Here is an 18913-nt window from a genome sequence, read left to right on the forward strand (position 1 = left end):
CATTAAATTTCATTTAAAAATTAAAGCGTGTATGAAAAATAAGAATGACAATAAATAAACATTCATACACATAAGAAAATTAAAGTGTGGAATTTAAATAAGAGAGAGAGAGAGAGAGAGAGAGAGAGAGAGAGAGAGAGAGAGAGAGAGAGAGACACACACACACACACACACACACACACACACACACACACAAAAGATTTGTTATTGAGATTCGACCAATCCTGCCTACATCCCCGTCTCAAGCCAAACTAGCTTAGAGGATTCCACTACCTTTGTTCACTTACCGGGTGGAGCGACACATTTACAATCTCTCCTTACGAGGTGAGGTAAACCCCAACTCAAATTTTGGGGTTGAGCCACAACCTATAACTACACCTGATCGGATGATGCCCCTAGTTCTCCTAACTGGGTTTGAACTAATCTGGTGCACATTACAGGCTAGTCCAATCCTCTTCGACCACATGTCGGGAATACAACAATAATAAAAATTTGCGTACAAAGAGAATGCTTCTCAGGTAAGCAGAGATCTATACAATGAAAGCTCTAATATGCACTCTCAAATGATTTAAAAATGAAGCTCAATAGAATTATGATTTTTCTCTCAAAAATATTTTTCAATAATATGTGAGAGTATGGAAAATGATTTCTTTTTAATATGACATTTTTAAATACTTTCAAAAACTAAAAGACTTCCAAGAAAAATATATTGAATTGAATATGTGCTCTAACCTTTTCTCAAGAAGCTTATCAAGCGAAATGTATATCAATTTATACATGCTCAAAGCTTACTTGAATACCCCAAAGAATTTCTCCAAAAAAATAATTTTCAAATAAAAGAATAGGAGAAACAAGGGATTTCTTTCCCAAATGATTGACCTTCAAAAATAAGGCTTTCAAGCTATATATAAGCTTAAGCCTTTTCAAATAAAGCCCCAATAATATTTTTCTCCGAAAATATATTCAAGAAGAGTATGAGAAATATGAACTTTGATTTTCAAAATAATAAGGAGGCTTTCAAGCTATATATTATGAAAGTGAATATAAGCTTAAGCCCTCCAATAAACCCTTAACAGGTTTTCCCCCAAAAATAAATAAAATGAGTTATAGGGCAACTTTGAAAATTATACAAAGGCTATCAAGCAATATATACAAAAACTTGAATATATATGCTCAAACCTTTTTAAAACAAAATCCGCAAAATATTTTTCTCCAAAAAGATTTTCAAATGAATAGTAGAGGAGAAACTTTGGTCTTTAGAAAACATGAAAATAAAAGAGCTATTAAGCACAATATATATATATATATATATATATATATATATGAAAATAATATATGCTTAAGCCTTTTAACAAAAAACAAGAAGCCTTTGAAGCAAGAATATATGAGTTGATATGTGCTCCATGCTTTCTTCAATAACCCATAAGATTTTCACCCAAGAAGAATCATTTGATGATTTGTTATCATTAAAATAAGATTTTAAGGCTTGTAAGGCCAACAATCTCCCCCTTTTTGATAATGACAAACAATGAGTAAAAAATGAGTAAGCCTTAAAAAGGCCCCCCTTACAATAAGCATCAACTTAACAATATTTGTCAATTTCAATAAACATATCAGATTTTACGATCAATTTTAATATACTGCTCATATATCAAGATTAGCTCAATATCACATCATGTCATAATTCAAGATCAATTATCATGCTCAGTTTTTGTCCAAAACTTCTCCCCCTTTTGACATCAATAAAAAAGAGTAAGATATCAAGAAAAACATATAAATAATAAGGCAAAAAGCAACCATAAGCAAAAGTATATATCCAATAAAGGCACAAAGTAGAAACTTTGCATTCAACACGCATAAAAAGACAGACAATAAGTTCCCAAAGTAACATGAGAAAATACAAAAGATTGTATATCAAAATTTTCAAAGATTTTTCAGCATAAATCATGATATCACTATTTAACAAGTTTAACCCCCCCTTAATGAAGTATATTTCATATTCAATAAATTCATACTTTCATTCGTGAATTATAAACTATGTATTCATGAAGATGTCAAGATTACCAATCATGCTTTTAAATTTATCATGTCATGCTCAAATATCAATTAATTTCATGTAAACTCATGGATATCAATATCAAGAATAATACCAATATCATATCAATATCATCAATATCATAACATGCTTATGGATACAAATATGTTGTCATGCTCTTGGATACTAATAAATTTCATAAATACCAATACTAATATCATATCATGCGCTGCTCATGGATATCAAATTATTTTCATAGATACCAATTTTTCAATCCAACTCTCTCTCCCCCTTTTTGACATTAATAAAATAAAGAAGGTTATCAATAAGCATATGCATTCTAATGCAAGGAGCAATACAAGACAAATAAGTCTTGGACAATTCATCCATTGATTGTGGCCAACAATATTATTTTCATTTTTTTTCAATATGATAAGCATTAATAAGCTCAGAAATTCATCCTTATCTCCTATTTCAACTTGTTTAATATCCTTGTATTATGAAATGATTTCCCATAGATTTGAACAAGGAGAATTTTCTTCATGAGTTAGCCATATGTTATGAGCATAATACAAATTCATTGCACCTACAATACCTTTATCAGTTGTATTTCATATTTTTCACTTGTGAGCTTCATTAGTGATTGATCTTCCAATTCTGAAGTATGTGAAAATAATATCATATGTTGTTCTCTTAAAAAATTTTAACCTAAAGTAATTATAACAGTTCAATTAAGGTTATGCTTTTTTCATCCCTTTAGCTATAGCTGAAATATTTACCATGATATGCATAGTTAATATAGACTTTCAGATTATGCATTAGATCTTTAAGGTAGACATATCTATTTATATTTTATGAGTTAAGCATGTCTATTATCAAAGCACATTTATAATTATCACTTTATTTCTTTTATGATTGGCTAACTTAAATTTTATAGGTTGTTGAGTCATTACTAATCCATTTCATTTTAGCATAATTTTAGTTTTCTTAACCCCTAATAAGAGAATATCTATACCTAAAATCTATGGAGTCATTGGTTTATGAACTAGTTTTTCATCTTGATACCCATACTTTCTTGGGTCCGGATGGCTTACCAAGAGTTGATTTTTTTATTCTCCAAACTTGTTTGATTTTTGCACCCTTTCTTTTTAATAGACATTCAAACTTAATGTGTCATTTCTCCTTACATAGAAAACATGTGGTATGTGTGTAAGCATTTGAGGAAGTGCTAGCATAATTTTTGGAGGCTTTTGTAAAGTGTCCCATGTAAAGATTCTTTTTCCTTATATTTTCAATTCCATTGAATCCTATGTCTTCTTTATTCAAGGACATTCTTTGTGTGCCAATTATTTTATCAAAGTTCTCCTATCCTTTAGTAAAATTATAGATAATTTTGGCTTGGTCCTCAATTTTTCTTTTAAGATCATAGATTTCTGAGTCTTGTGCATTTTTACTCTTTTCTTGCAGGTTTACTTGGTCTTGAGACATCTTATTGATTTTGTTCTCTAATTCATAAATATATTGATCTTTCTCATTCTTAAAGGAAGTTTGGGATCTTATATCTTCTAATTCTTTCATCATCTTTTCATTCTTACTTTCTAATTTCTTGATTTTTAGATCATTTTCTCTTTTAGCAGGATTTTTAGATTCTATTTCTTTTATCACAGCTTGATTCTTATTTTTCAATTAAGTATATCGCTTAGTTACTTTAACTAAAATCTTATGAGTTTTGAATAATTCACTTTGTAGCTCTTCATAAGATGACATACTCTCATCATTAGATTCATTAGATGAATCATTACTATAATCATTAAATGATTTGGATGAGGAGCTTTGTTCTTCATCATCGTCCCATGCAATAAAGCAAGCAACCTCTTGGTCACTTGATTCACTATCTGAACTACTTGTACTAATATTATCCCATGTAGTGGCCTTCATTGCCTTTTTATTTATCTTTTTGGAATCTTTCTTAAGTTGTCGAAAATCAGGTTTTATGTGTCTAACTTTCTTACAATTATAACATGTTGGAAGTTCAGCCTTTGTTTTCTTCTTACTAATTTCTTCATCTTCATTTGAGTTTGAATTCCGGATTTTTCTTGTAAATTTATTCTTCTTTCTAAGGATTTTTGCAAGTCTTTTGGTTATGAGAGCTACATCATTTATATACATCACTTCTTCATCTTCATTACTAGAGCTTTCACTTGAGGCTTTAAATGCAGTAGATTCCTTATTTTTAGATTTTCTACTTATTTCATTTATTGTCATCTCATAAGTGAGTAGAGAACCTATTAATTCATCTAGGGAAGTGTTTTTCAAATTTCTTCCATCAGTTATTGCAGTGGCCTTGTAACGTCCCTCAATTTCTTAACATAAAATATCACATAATAAATAAAATGGTCAACCCGAACCCGTGGGTAGCGGGGACACCTGTCATACACAGCGGAAAACCTAGCAGCAGTACACATAAAATCTCAAACATCCAGTCATAAAATATAATACTAGAGCATTCTATACATCCTCACATACATCCAAATATCTCTAGGGTCAAACACAAAATAACTCTGACTCTATTACAAAATCTTACCCTTCTCACAGGGTAATCTCACTAGCTCAACGGCGGCCCTGACCCGCCAATCTCTCAGGAGCTCCTGAAAAATTTATTTAAGTTTGGGGATGAGACACTTCTCAGTAAGGGAAAATAAACTAAATACAGCTGTGTGGCAACATGAATATTTAATGCATTTATACGTATATAGTACATTTCATAATTCCATAAACATCATCATATCGTACTGGGTAAACATATATTTTCACATCTGTTAATAATTAATATCATACATAAAATCATCTGTTATAACTGTAGTACTGAAAATAAACACAGGATGACTAGCTAGCTGGTGTCATGTATTACCCCCCATGACGGGTTGTGCAGCCCGAAGGCGGGACCCGACAATGGCTGGCCGACCACTGCCGAATCAAATATGTCTGTAAGTACGATGAGCCCGCCACACCCTGGTCCGGACTGCCAGGTGGACGTCCACACTCTACTGAAAGCCACATCGACTATCCATCTCCCATCCCCTCGTGGGACGGTAGCACTAATAAGGCCTCGTGCCAAAATGAACCCATAGCTACGGTACCGAGCTCCTGGTCTGAACTAAACTAACATCCTGGTTGTGAAAACATATAATACATGATCATACGTAACATCATTACGGCCTCGTGCCGAAAACATAGATACGGCCTCGTGCCGAAAATATAAATACGTGGCCTCGCGCCAATAACATAAATACGGCCTTGTGCCGATAACATAAATATATGGCCTCGCGCCAAAATTATTTCAGGTATATATATACTGAAAATACCTCATTTATCACACAATCGTCAAAACCATCACAACATAACTCATATTTTCATAAATGCCTGAAATCATGCTTGGTTCGTAAAATCTTTCACATCATAATACATTTCACATAAAATAATATTCATGCCACACATATGCTGTTAAAAGTCATACTTCATATTCTAAAAACGTGAATTATTTACATCTCATACATACATATACATTTTAATCATCATAGCAGTATTTTTCTCAATCGTACATTTCATGCGTAATACACAATATAACATATGCTTTTCTGAAAATAAATTTACTCATAATCAATAATAATTTGTATGAAAAATTACTGCTTTAGTTTATTCCCTTACCTGACTATTGCGAAATTCCTTAGGACCCAAAATTTCACGCCCTTGGCGCCCGAAATTTAATTCCTGAAATTTACATTTTTCCCCAAATTAATTAATCTATTTCTCCAAAATAATACTCATCTAGCCTTCCTTAGGCTCCATATACCTCAAATTAATATTTAAACTATTATTTAATATCCCTACTTAATTTTTCAAATTTTGCCTGCGGGTCCCAAAATTATACCCGCGGCGCTCACCCGAACCCTAAATTTCAGAAATCTTACTTCAGCCTCAGATGCTTAATATTTTAGCATTTTTAAATTAATGCTAATTAATTAAAAATAAGCCCCTTAATAATCACCGCACCCCAAATTTGGAGTTTTGGCCCGACACCTCCACGAGAATTCCGTCCCACTAGACTTGTAGAGAATCATCCCTAGATTCTCGTGGTGGTGTCCGTTCGTCAATTGGGCTTATATTTTGCAAGAAATTAAAGAAAAAGGGGAAAATGGCTTACCCCAAGGAATATGCTTATGCCGCTCCTATCACCGATCTGCTTCAGTAGAAACGACGGCAGCAGCGAATGGAGTCTAGTGGTATCTTCGGATTTTCGATCGGGCGAAAATCCGTCACGAAATCGAGGAGAGAGAGAGAGAGAACGTGAGGAGAGAGAGAGAGAGAGTGAGCTGCGTTGCAGCAACAGAGAAAAAAAAAAATAAAGAAGAAGAAGAAGAAGAAGATGATGATGATGTGGGGATGGGATGATGATGATGTGGGGATGGGATGTTTAAATAAAACATTTCATCCTGAAGCTTTCTGAAGCTTCAGGATGTTACTATTAATAATAATAATAATAATAATAATAATATATTTAATTAATATTAATAATAATATATTTTATTAATAAAATAAAAATAAATTTTAATTAATTAATTTTTTTTTTCTTTTTTTCTTTTTTTAAAAATCTGTTTAATTAATTAATTAATAATTAATATTTTATTTTTTTATTTTATTTTATTTTATTTTCTTTTTTTTGAAATCATTCTATTAATCTTTTATATCTCTTTTTGGGGGTTTTTACATTCTCCCCTCCTTATAAAAATTTCGTCCTCGAAATTTGTCATTCCCCTATTTCCTTTCTTTAGTGAAAACGCTTCTAAATTTATTTTTTTTTTATTGATTACCCTCACTTATGGCGGAGGAATACCGTGGTTACAATAAGGGCTCTGAGAGATCACAACTATTCAAAATTCTCCCTAAACCATTCACGTTTCAAAACTAAAAACTTTATCTATCTTATGTTACACTATACAAATAAAAACTACAACAATATTCCATTCACTTGACTGGCTCAACTCTAACTCCACTGAATAAGTGTGGATATCTCTGGCGCATCTGATCCTCTAGTTCCCAAGAAGCCTCTTCAATGGCATGGTTGCGCCACAGAACTTTTACCAGTGGAATCTTTTTCGTGCGTAGCTCCTGTTCCTTCCAGTCAAGAATTTGCACTGGCACTTCCTCATAAACTAAAGTATCGCCCAATTCCAGTGCTTCATATCTAATCACATGGGAGGGGTCTGGGACGTATTTCCTCAACATAGAAACGTGGAATACGTCATGGATCCTAAATAGGACCGATGGTAATGCCAAACGATAGGCAACTGGACCCACTCTCTCAAGAATCTCGAATGGTCCAATATACCTAGGGCTCAGCTTACCCTTCCTCCCGAACCTCATAACACCCTTCAGCGGTGCCACCTTCAGGAACACGTGATCTCCTGTGTCAAACTCCAATTCTCGCCGACGAGTATCAGCATAACTCTTCTGCCGGCTCTGCGCTGTCAAACTTGCTGGCACGTCAAACACTGACCCACAAACTGAGCTATCTCCCTTTTCATGTTGCTCCACCAGAAGGACTCTCGGAGATCCCTGTACATTTTAGTGCTACCCGGATGTACAGTATATAGGGATCGATGTGCTTCCTCCAGAATGACTTTCTTGATCTCAGGATCGGCAGGAACACATAACCTGGTATGGAACCTCAGGGCTCCATCATCTGAAATGCTGAACTCTAATTCCTGACCATCCTGTACCTTTCTCATAAGCTCTACCAGTTCTGCATCATTCCTCTGAGCTGCTTTAATCCTCTCCTATAGAGTCGGCTGCAAAACCAAGTCAGCAATGAACACCTGGTGATCACCCTCTACCAGCTCCACACCAAGCCTCTCCAAATCCATCTGAATCGGATGCTGAATCTCCCTTGCAGATACAGATGATTCCACTGATTTCCGACTCAAAGCATCAGCAACCACATTAGCCTTTCCTGGGTGGTAGCTAATAGTGCAGTCGTAATCCTTTATTAGCTCCAACCATCTCCTCTGCCTCATATTCAATTCCTTCTGCGTGAAGAAATACTTTAAACTCTTATGGTCAGTAAATATCTCACACCTACCCCCATATAGATAGTGCCTCCAAATCTTCAGCGCATAAACAATCGCCGCCAATTCCAGATCGTGGGTAGGGTAGTTCTTCTCATATTCTTTCAACTGTCATGAGGCATAGGCTATCACTCTCCCCTGCTGCATCAACACGCATCCGAGCCCTTTATGGAACGCATCGCTGTAAATTACGAACCCCTCTTCTCCTGAAGGAATCGTCAACACAGGCGCAGTGATGAGTCGCTGCTTCAACTCTTGGAAGCTCTGCTCACATTCATCAGACTACTCAAACTTTGCTCCTTTCCTGGTCAATCTGGTCAATGGGCCCGACAATCGAGAAAAGCCCTCAACAAACCTGCGATAGTACCCAGCCAATCCTAGGAAACTCCTGATCTCGTGCACGTTCTTTGGTCGTACCCAGTCAACTACCGCCTCAATCTTACTCGGATCAACAGAAATACCACCCTTGGATACAACGTGTCCAAGGAAGGTAACCTGTTCCAGCCAGAACTCACACTTCTTGAGTTTTGCATATAGCTTCTTCTCTCGCAGCACCTGCAACACTATACTCAAATGCTCCTCATGCTCCTCTGCACTCTTCGAATATACCAGTATATCATCAATAAATACTACCACAAACTGATCCAAATACTGGTGAAAAACCCTGTTCATAAGATCCATAAACACCGCAGGAGCATTCGTCAACCCAAATGGCATAACTAGAAATTCATAGTGACCATACCGTGTTCTAAATGCCGTCTTCAGAACATCTTCCGCCCTGACTTTCACCTGATGGTACCCGGAGCGTAAATCTATCTTCGAAAAGATCTGTGTCCCCTGTAACTGGTCAAACAAATCATCAATACGCGGGAGCGGGTATTTATTCTTGATAGTTACTTTATTTATTTCTCGATAGTCGATGCACAATCTCATCGAGCCATCCTTCTTCCTCACAAACAAAACTGGTGCTCCCCAGGGTGACACACTGGGCCAAATGAACCCCTTATCTAACAGCTCTTGCAACTGCTCTTTCAATTCTTTTAGCTCTGCCGGTGCCATTCTATACGGCGCCTTCGAAATCGGTGTTGTCCCCGGAACCAGATCAATAACAAACTCTACCTCACGATCAGGAGGTAGTCCCGGCAAATCCTCTGGAAATACATCAGGGAAATCTCTCACCACTGGGATATCCTCCACCCTCAGTTCGCCTTCTGATACAGTCTTCACATAGGCTAAATATCCCTGACAACCTTCTGATAGCAATCTACACGCCTGGATAGCCGATAATAACTGAGGTGGGGTGCGCACATGTGATCCCACAAATCTGTACTCCTGTCCCTCTGGAGGTCTAAACACTACCACTCTCTGACGGCAATCAATGCTAGCATAGTGGGCAGCTAGCCAATCCATGCCCAAGATCACCTCAAACCCATGCATGTCTAAAATCACCAAATTAGCTAACAAATACCTCCCTTGAATATCCACTGGACAGTCCCTGAGTACCTTCCTACATACCCCTACGGTTCCAGTTGGCGTAGCAACAGACAAACTAATTTCTAACTGCTGAGGCTCAAACCCACACAATTTAACATAATCCCAGGCGATAAATGAATGCGTCGCCCCAGAATCAAACAAAACAGTAGCTTTAAATGACAGTATTGAAACAGTACCTGTCACCACATCTCCTGCCGCCTCAGCATCACCCGGTGTCAAAGCAAAAACTCTAGCTGGGGCCGTATTCCTCTGCTGGCCTCCTCGTGGTGCCTGGTAACCTCCTCGTGCAGGTCTAGGAACAGTACCAATCTGTGTCGGACACTCCCTCATCATATGTCCCGGCTCCCCGCACCTGTAGCAGACACCTCGCCCAGCACGACACTCTCCCAGGTGTTTCTTCCCGCAAGATGGGCAAGCGGGAGATGGCTGTGCACCCTGGAAACCACGATTCCCGGTCTTCTGTCTTCGGTCCCTATAATAGCCACCTCTCTTCCACGCGGCACGGTCGGCTCCCTGCTGGAAATCAGAAGGTATGGATCTCTTCTTCTGCCTCTGCTCCTCAGCCTCCAATCGCTCTCCAGTCTCTGCTATAGTGGCTCTATCCACTAGTTCAGTAAAATCCTGCAACTTCAGAATCGATACCTGCTTATAAATTTCTCTCCTCAAACCTCTTTCAAACTGTCGTACCTTCTTCACCTCATCTGGAATAATGTACGGGGCGAAGCGAGATAGTTCGATGAACCTCGCCGCGTACTGCTGTACTGACAGCTGTCCCTGCTTCAGATTCAGGAACTCCGTAATCTTAGCCTCCCTAGAAGAGGCTGGAAAATACCTGTCGAAGAATATCTCTCTAAATCGCCCCCAAGTCATCTCTACAGGTATAGTCCTCTGCTGCTCTAACAATCTCACTGCTGACCACCATCTCTCGGCCTCTCCAGTCAATCTGTAGGTGGCGAACAGCACCTTCTGCTCCTCAGAACACTGCAGCACTGCAAAAATTTTCTCCATCTCCTGCACCCAATTCTCAGCGACTGCAGGATCCGTTCCCCCTGAGAAAGCTGGAGGATTCATCTTTATGAACTTCTCGATCGTACAACCGTGGCCTACAGACGGACCACCTTGTTCTCTCGAACTCCTGGCAATTTCTGCCATAACCTGCTGTGCTACGCTGCGTAAGACTGCATCTGAATCACTACCCGCAGCGCCTGAGGGTCCAGCGCCCTCACTCCCACTAGCGTGGGCACTATTTCCACCGTGGTCCATCCTGAAAAGAAGAAATAACTTAACTCAAAACCTCTTTTCCTACGTGTATCCCCCAACTCATATAGTATATTCTCCTAATTAACTTCTCACTCCTAATCTCAATTCAAGGTTCAATCCTGCAACCTAGATACCCGACCCGACGATAGTTTACAATGAATTTCCTGAAATCGTCACCCCAGGAAAATCATACAAACCACCACGGAAGTTTTGCATCTAGACTACAAAACCAGACCTCAAATCCTTTTATCCTATACTCTGGTATTATTACTGCTGCACTCTAGAGTCTACAGAACCTAGTATCCTAGGCTCTGATACCAAATGTAACGTCCCTCAATTTCTTAACATAAAATATCACATAATAAATAAAATGGTCAACCCGAACCCGTGGGTAGCGGGGACACCTGTCATACACAGCGGAAAACCTAGCAGCAGTACACATAAAATCTCAAACATCCAGTCATAAAATATAATACTAGAGCATTCTATACATCCTCACATACATCCAAATATCTCTAGGGTCAAACACAAAATAACTCTGACTCTATTACAAAATCTTACCCTTCTCACAGGGTAATCTCACTAGCTCAACGGCGGCCCTGACCCGCCAATCTCTCAGGAGCTCCTGAAAAATTTATTTAAGTTTGGGGATGAGACACTTCTCAGTAAGGGAAAATAAACTAAATACAGCTGTGTGGCAACATGAATATTTAATGCATTTATACGTATATAGTACATTTCATAATTCCATAAACATCATCATATCGTACTGGGTAAACATATATTTTCACATCTGTTAATAATTAATATCATACATAAAATCATCTGTTATAACTGTAGTACTGAAAATAAACACAGGATGACTAGCTAGCTGGTGTCATGTATTACCCCCCATGACGGGTTGTGCAGCCCGAAGGCGGGACCCGACAATGGCTGGCCGACCACTGCCGAATCAAATATGTCTGTAAGTACGATGAGCCCGCCACACCCTGGTCCGGACTGCCAGGTGGACGTCCACACTCTACTGAAAGCCACATCGACTATCCATCTCCCATCCCCTCGTGGGACGGTAGCACTAATAAGGCCTCGTGCCAAAATGAACCCATAGCTACGGTACCGAGCTCCTGGTCTGAACTAAACTAACATCCTGGTTGTGAAAACATATAATACATGATCATACGTAACATCATTACGGCCTCGTGCCGAAAACATAGATACGGCCTCGTGCCGAAAATATAAATACGTGGCCTCGCGCCAATAACATAAATACGGCCTTGTGCCGATAACATAAATATATGGCCTCGCGCCAAAATTGTTTCAGGTATATATATACTGAAAATACCTCATTTATCACACAATCGTCAAAACCATCACAACATAACTCATATTTTCATAAATGCCTGAAATCATGCTTGGTTCGTAAAATCTTTCACATCATAATACATTTCACATAAAATAATATTCATGCCACACATATGCTGTTAAAAGTCATACTTCATATTCTAAAAACGTGAATTATTTACATCTCATACATACATATACATTTTAATCATCATAGCAGTATTTTTCTCAATCGTACATTTCATGCGTAATACACAATATAACATATGCTTTTCTGAAAATAAATTTACTCATAATCAATAATAATTTGTATGAAAAATTACTGCTTTAGTTTATTCCCTTACCTGACTATTGCGAAATTCCTTAGGACCCAAAATTTCACGCCCTTGGCGCCCGAAATTTAATTCCTGAAATTTACATTTTTCCCCAAATTAATTAATCTATTTCTCCAAAATAATACTCATCTAGCCTTCCTTAGGCTCCATATACCTCAAATTAATATTTAAACTATTATTTAATATCCCTACTTAATTTTTCAAATTTTGCCTGCGGGTCCCAAAATTATACCCGCGGCGCTCACCCGAACCCTAAATTTCAGAAATCTTACTTCAGCCTCAGATGCTTAATATTTTAGCATTTTTAAATTAATGCTAATTAATTAAAAATAAGCCCCTTAATAATCACCGCACCCCAAATTTGGAGTTTTGGCCCGACACCTCCACGAGAATTCCGTCCCACTAGACTTGTAGAGAATCATCCCTAGATTCTCGTGGTGGTGTCCGTTCGTCAATTGGGCTTATATTTTGCAAGAAATTAAAGAAAAAGGGGAAAATGGCTTACCCCAAGGAATATGCTTATGCCGCTCCTATCACCGATCTGCTTCAGTAGAAACGACGGCAGCAGCGAATGGAGTCTAGTGGTATCTTCGGATTTTCGATCGGGCGAAAATCCGTCACGAAATCGAGGAGAGAGAGAGAGAGAACGTGAGGAGAGAGAGAGAGAGTGAGCTGCGTTGCAGCAACAGAGAAAAAAAAAAATAAAGAAGAAGAAGAAGAAGAAGATGATGATGATGTGGGGATGGGATGTTTAAATAAAACATTTCATCCTGAAGCTTTCTGAAGCTTCAGGATGTTACTATTAATAATAATAATAATAATAATAATATATTTAATTAATATTAATAATAATATATTTTATTAATAAAATAAAAATAAATTTTAATTAATTAATTTTTTTTTCTTTTTTTCTTTTTTTAAAAATCTGTTTAATTAATTAATTAATAATTAATATTTTATTTTTTTATTTTATTTTATTTTATTTTCTTTTTTTTGAAATCATTCTATTAATCTTTTATATCTCTTTTTGGGGGTTTTTACAGGCCTTATGTTCCCAAATCGGTGGAAGTCTTCCAAGAATTTTTCAGATCATTTCATAAGTTGAGCAATTCTTTCCTAAGGCATTGAGAGAGTTTATTATATGGGTGAACCTAGTGTACATATTAGTGATGGTTTCATCCGAGTTCATCTTAAAGGCCTCATACTCGCTTGTGAGCAGGTCGATTCAATTATCTCTAACATCAATCGTTCCTTAATAGGTTACCTCTAGTTTATCCCATGTTTCTTTAGCTGATTTACATGTTATGACCCTATTGAATTCATTTACATCAAGAGTACAATATAAAACATTCATAGCACTTGAATTTACTTGCAACATCTTATAGTCATTGTTGGTCATCTCTTTTTCCTCTTTAGGTATTTCTTTGTTATCTATGTTTTTGGTATGGACAAGGTCACCATGTGTGACAACTTTCCAAACTTTTCAATCCATGGTTTGCAGGTATATCCTCATTCATTGTTTCCAAAAAGTATAGCTGACACCACAAAAAAGAGAAGGTTGATATGAGGATTTACGCTCAGAAAAAGGAGCTACGCCTAGGTGTGCCATAAAGATCTTTGTGTAGCTTTTAGGTTAAGATTTGCTACAACCTCTCTTTGATACCAATTGAAAAGGAAGATGTATTCCTAAGAGGGGGTGAATTGGGATTTTAAAATTTTATTTAAATCCTTTTTATTAAATTCTTTCTCAATCATCTTTAGTTTTAACAATTACACATGTAAAATTGACTAACAACAATAAGTACAACGAAAGATTAAATTAGTTATCAACCTTAATGAATGCGTATGCTTACTTTGAATAATTCTTTTTCAACTTATCTTAAAAAGTTCAGCAACCTTACAAGCAAAGTTGTTTGTACAATTATAAGTTCAACAGAAAATTAACTTAGTTAAAAACTTTATGAATGAGTATACTGTTAGCTTTGCCATGATCCCAAGAGGGGGGTGAATTGGTGTTTTTAAATTTAATGCCCTAGGTCAATATCCTAACAAAAGTATATTCACAACCCTAAGGTCAATCTAGTGCAAGTAAAATAAATCAATTATAATATGTACCAGAATTTAAATGACACAATTTAATTAACTACGCATGCACCAGAAAGTAGTAAAGGAAAGTGACACGTATAAATGTTATCGAGGTTCAGCAAATTGCCTACGTCCCCTCCTTAACTAACAAGCACAAAGATTACCACTATACTTACTCACTTAAACGGGTGAAGCGGCACCTAAACAAACCAGGTCAATTACTACAGGATTGACCTCAACCTTTACAACCAATCCTTACCAGGCTGGATTGCCACTCCCTCAGGCCACGCTTGGAAATACAACAGTATGTTCACAATAATGAAATTGGTACAATGATTATGCTTTCATGTAAAGCAGATGTGTACCTAATCTAAGTAATCGCATACACCACCAAATGATATAATGAAGTAAGCTTAATGTGGTCTTAGATGTCTACTCTCAAATATTTATATAAGCATTGTAATTAGTGCGTGAGAGTGCAAATAATATGATCATTGTATCACACAAAATATTCAATCACAATGCTCAAACAAAGATATTAGCAACACTTCAGATATCTCAATGAATAGCTTTTCTCAACGTATAAAGCTCAAGATATGTATAGATTTTGTTTGCAAAAAGGATTTGATCTTTGTGTTCAACAAATAATATTACTCAAGGAATATTGCAACAAAGATTTTTAGCACATAAACAAATATCTTTTTAAAGATTTCTCAAAATGAAACACACTAGATATTTGAAAATGATTTGAAAGTATTTTAGCAACCAAAATCAAATACGAATTTCTTAAGATATTGTAATGATAGTGCAATACTTAGAAGCTCAAGTGATGTCTTCTTAGGAAAGACTTATTAATAAAGTCTCCTAAGAAAACTCGAGGTCTTGCTCTCAAACAAAATAATATCAAACAAGTACAAATTAAGAGAGCAAATCTATAGAACAAGAACACTCAAATCAAACTTACACACAAATTTTTGGCAATATGGTAAGGTAAGTATAAGTGTAGGATACTTGAAAGTGAGAGAGATGATTTTGGAATTCAGAGAAAAATCACTAATCAAGTTTGCTAATCTAATGCTAATCATTCCAAATGAAGGGGTATATATAGACTTCCCCTTGATTATGGCCGTCCAGGACTCATAAGGAATTATTCTAAAAGTTTTAATATAATTTAACCAAATTAACCCCGTCTAAATATTTTAACCATGGTAAAAATGATGGGGCAACCCGAGAACACTGGTCAACCGAAGCAGGTTCGGTTGACCGAGCTGTGTTGAGTTCGATCGACCGGGAATAAATTGAACTACAAGTTCGGTCGACCGAACATGGTGTCCAAAGAGCGATTTTTCTATTTAGTGTGGTTCGGTCAACCAGGAACCTTTTGAACTAACTAGGTCGGTCGACCAAACCGTTGAGTTCTCACATGTGAGAACTCCGTTTACCAGGTAGTTGGTTTACAATTTGAGCTCGGTCGACCGGGCGGTCAAAGTGTTGACTTATAGGGAGTTCGGTTGATCGGGTGAGAATGAACTGGCTGTATTCGGTTGACCGAGTAGTGGTCAAATGGTTGACCTGGCACCGATTTGGTCGACCGGGAGGTTTTTGTACTTTCAAGTACGGTTGACCGAACATGCATATTTAGTGCATTTCGGTCCTATTTAATCATGCAATCACCCTAATCATTTAGCCATACAAATATATGCATATGTGAGTGCCCTAGGGTCATTCTAGGTATTTTTCGTTTTGAGCTTACCTATCATACCATCCAGATGATGCATATGATTATTACAAGTTAGACCCTATTTACTATTACAGACCCATAAAGAATAAAGAATTTAAATACAACAACAATAGGATCTTCAAGGCCTTCGACTTTTACTCCTTGTGCCATCATTTTTCCTGCCAACAATATACCTGCATATAACCTCAAACATGCATCAAATACACCAAATATTTGTCATTATCAAAACCGGGAGTGACCTGTAAGGTCAACATATACCAATTTGAATATCCCTTTCAGCAATTCAATTCAATTCAATCAAGATGACCACAACACAATCCACAATGATTCCAGCAATACTTTCAAAGTTACAACACCTTGAGTAACTCAAAGTAGAGTGTATGTATGTAGATGATAATAGCCTTGTATTAGTGAACTTCATTTCTCAATATGAAACACAACATCAATTTTCAACACTTTTCCAAAACTCAGATTTCAAATAAGCTTTCAATTAATGAGCATTGGGTGTTAACCAATCAACGTACTCCCTTATGATTTCCGCAATTAGTATTGATTAACCAACGTACTTCCTTTTTGGTTTCAGCAATCCCAACGTCAAATTAATTTTCAGTTTATTTATAATCCAATCCATATAGTGTATATGAACTGAAAAATAAACAACCAACCACGCAGTTAATATGAACGAAAAATTCTTGGTTCAGAATTATGTTGGGCTAAGCCGGGTTCAGTTCAGGTCCAGATTCAGGGGACCTGGCTGGGGCTCAGTTGATGTTTAGGTTTAGGACTGAACCCAAATTGGGTTTGGGTTCCTACATTCAAAGTCTAATGCATAGTTCAATATATTAGATTGTAAAACAGGAAGGAAAAGTGTTTAATGAGAGTATTTTGTGTTATCACTAGAGGAGTCTATGGGTGAGCACCAACTTGATCCAAAAGTTTATGTCTATAGGGTATTGGATTCAACCACGTATAGAAACAACCATCATCCACTCAATTTTTTCAATGTGAGACAAACTCACAAGTTGAATTCTTAACATTTTGAACATTTTATAACATTTAAAGACATAACAGGAATTTAAAATTAAAGTGAAAAGCATTGAAAGAATAATTTAGGTATTTTGAAAAATTGTCACAAAAGGACTACCAAAAATTCTCCTTTTATCTTTTAAAAGTACCTTAATTATTGACTATTGTGTTGTCGAGGTGACTCACATAATGTTTCCGACGACAAACTCATTCGGGTGTGGACAAATATCAACTTAAAGATTGATTATTCATGCCTTAAGACTATAACAGTTCTTTTGAATTATTCCCTTAACACGTTTCAATCCTGACATAAAATATTGGGTTACGCAAAAGAATACTCTCTTTCGGAAGTAATACTCTCTTAAAACAACCACCCTATATACATAACTCATAGGCCAAACTTGGACCATTTTTATTTTAATTTCTTTTTTTTATCAGTAAATAATAAATTATATTTTAAATTTCTTATTATTTATCTATATTATTAACGTTGATTTTGTTTTAAATAATGCACATAAATTAATACGCAAATTTTCCCAGTAGTTTACGTGATTCTTCTAAACCTTGACTCAACAATAATTAAAAGTTTAACCGCTGATCATTCATATTCTATGGTCATACACGAGCAGCGTCCAAAAATTTCGTTTGACTGCACTGCAGGGTTGGTTTGACCAAAAATGTTTCGCAATAATAATAATAATAATTGTTATTATTATTGTACACCCGCTCTCTTGATTGATTGATTGATTTTTTTTGTTTTACAATTCTTTGCTTCTCCTTCTGAAAGGAATGAGTCAGTCCCAACTTCTCTGGGGCAAGAAAAATAAAAGGAAGAAAAGAAAGAAATCAAAGTCTGAGCCCCTCGACCCACGAATTGAACCATCTTCAAACCCTAAATTACACAGCGAAGGAACCAAAGAATCCGCGGCTTTTGTTAATTTCTTCTGTTAAAGCTCCAATCTGTAAAGAGGGGGGATGGAGAGGAGATTTCTCTGTTTCCAAAGAAAGAAACAAGAAAGAAAGAAAATACCCTTTTGCTCATTAATTTCTCTGTTCTGATTATTTAGGAATCAATTAATGTCTGCAAATAGACTGATTGCTGCAGGAAATGGAAGTGAGGTCCATGGGGGAGTAATGATGGAGATGAAGGAGCCCATGGACTCTGAGGTCTTCGTTGATTTTCTCAGATTTTTAATTTCAGATTGCAGACGTCAGGTACTCTGCTCTGCTCTGCTCTTCTAAACAGTTTTAATTGTGGACATGGGTGATCTACTGTTCTCTGCATGTTCGGATAATTTATCACTTGATTTTGTTACTCTCCATTGAAATTTCCATTCAACCAAACATGATGAAATGTTTGCAGTCATGGGTTGAAACGACAGTTCACCATGAAGCCATGATATAAGTTTGATTTCTAAAACTCTTAACCCTCAACCTCCCCAAAATAATTAAAACTTATATTTTAAGTCTT

General features: G+C 36.5%; 1 protein-coding gene across 2 annotated transcripts; it reads right to left on the reverse strand.

The window, feature by feature from the left end:
* Positions 1-6880: 6880 nt before the first annotated feature.
* On the reverse strand, positions 6881-13277 carry LOC131152809 (uncharacterized). Of its 2 annotated transcripts, XM_058104682.1 has the most exons (4): positions 13096-13277; positions 12600-12662; positions 11476-11539; positions 6881-10918 (listed from the first exon to the last, which is right to left on the reverse strand). In XM_058104682.1, the coding sequence occupies exon 4, from the start codon at positions 10915-10917 to the stop codon at positions 8443-8445; it is 2475 nt and encodes an 824-aa protein (XP_057960665.1). In that variant the 5' UTR covers position 10918; positions 11476-11539; positions 12600-12662; positions 13096-13277; the 3' UTR covers positions 6881-8442. The 2 variants fall into 2 exon arrangements, with proteins under 2 accessions (XP_057960665.1, XP_057960666.1); XM_058104683.1 differs by lacking the exon at positions 12600-12662.
* Positions 13278-18913: the final 5636 nt, after the last annotated feature.

The sequence above is a fragment of the Malania oleifera genome, chromosome 4, assembly GCF_029873635.1.
Source record: "Malania oleifera isolate guangnan ecotype guangnan chromosome 4, ASM2987363v1, whole genome shotgun sequence".
Taxonomy (NCBI): Eukaryota; Viridiplantae; Streptophyta; class Magnoliopsida; order Santalales; family Ximeniaceae; genus Malania; species Malania oleifera.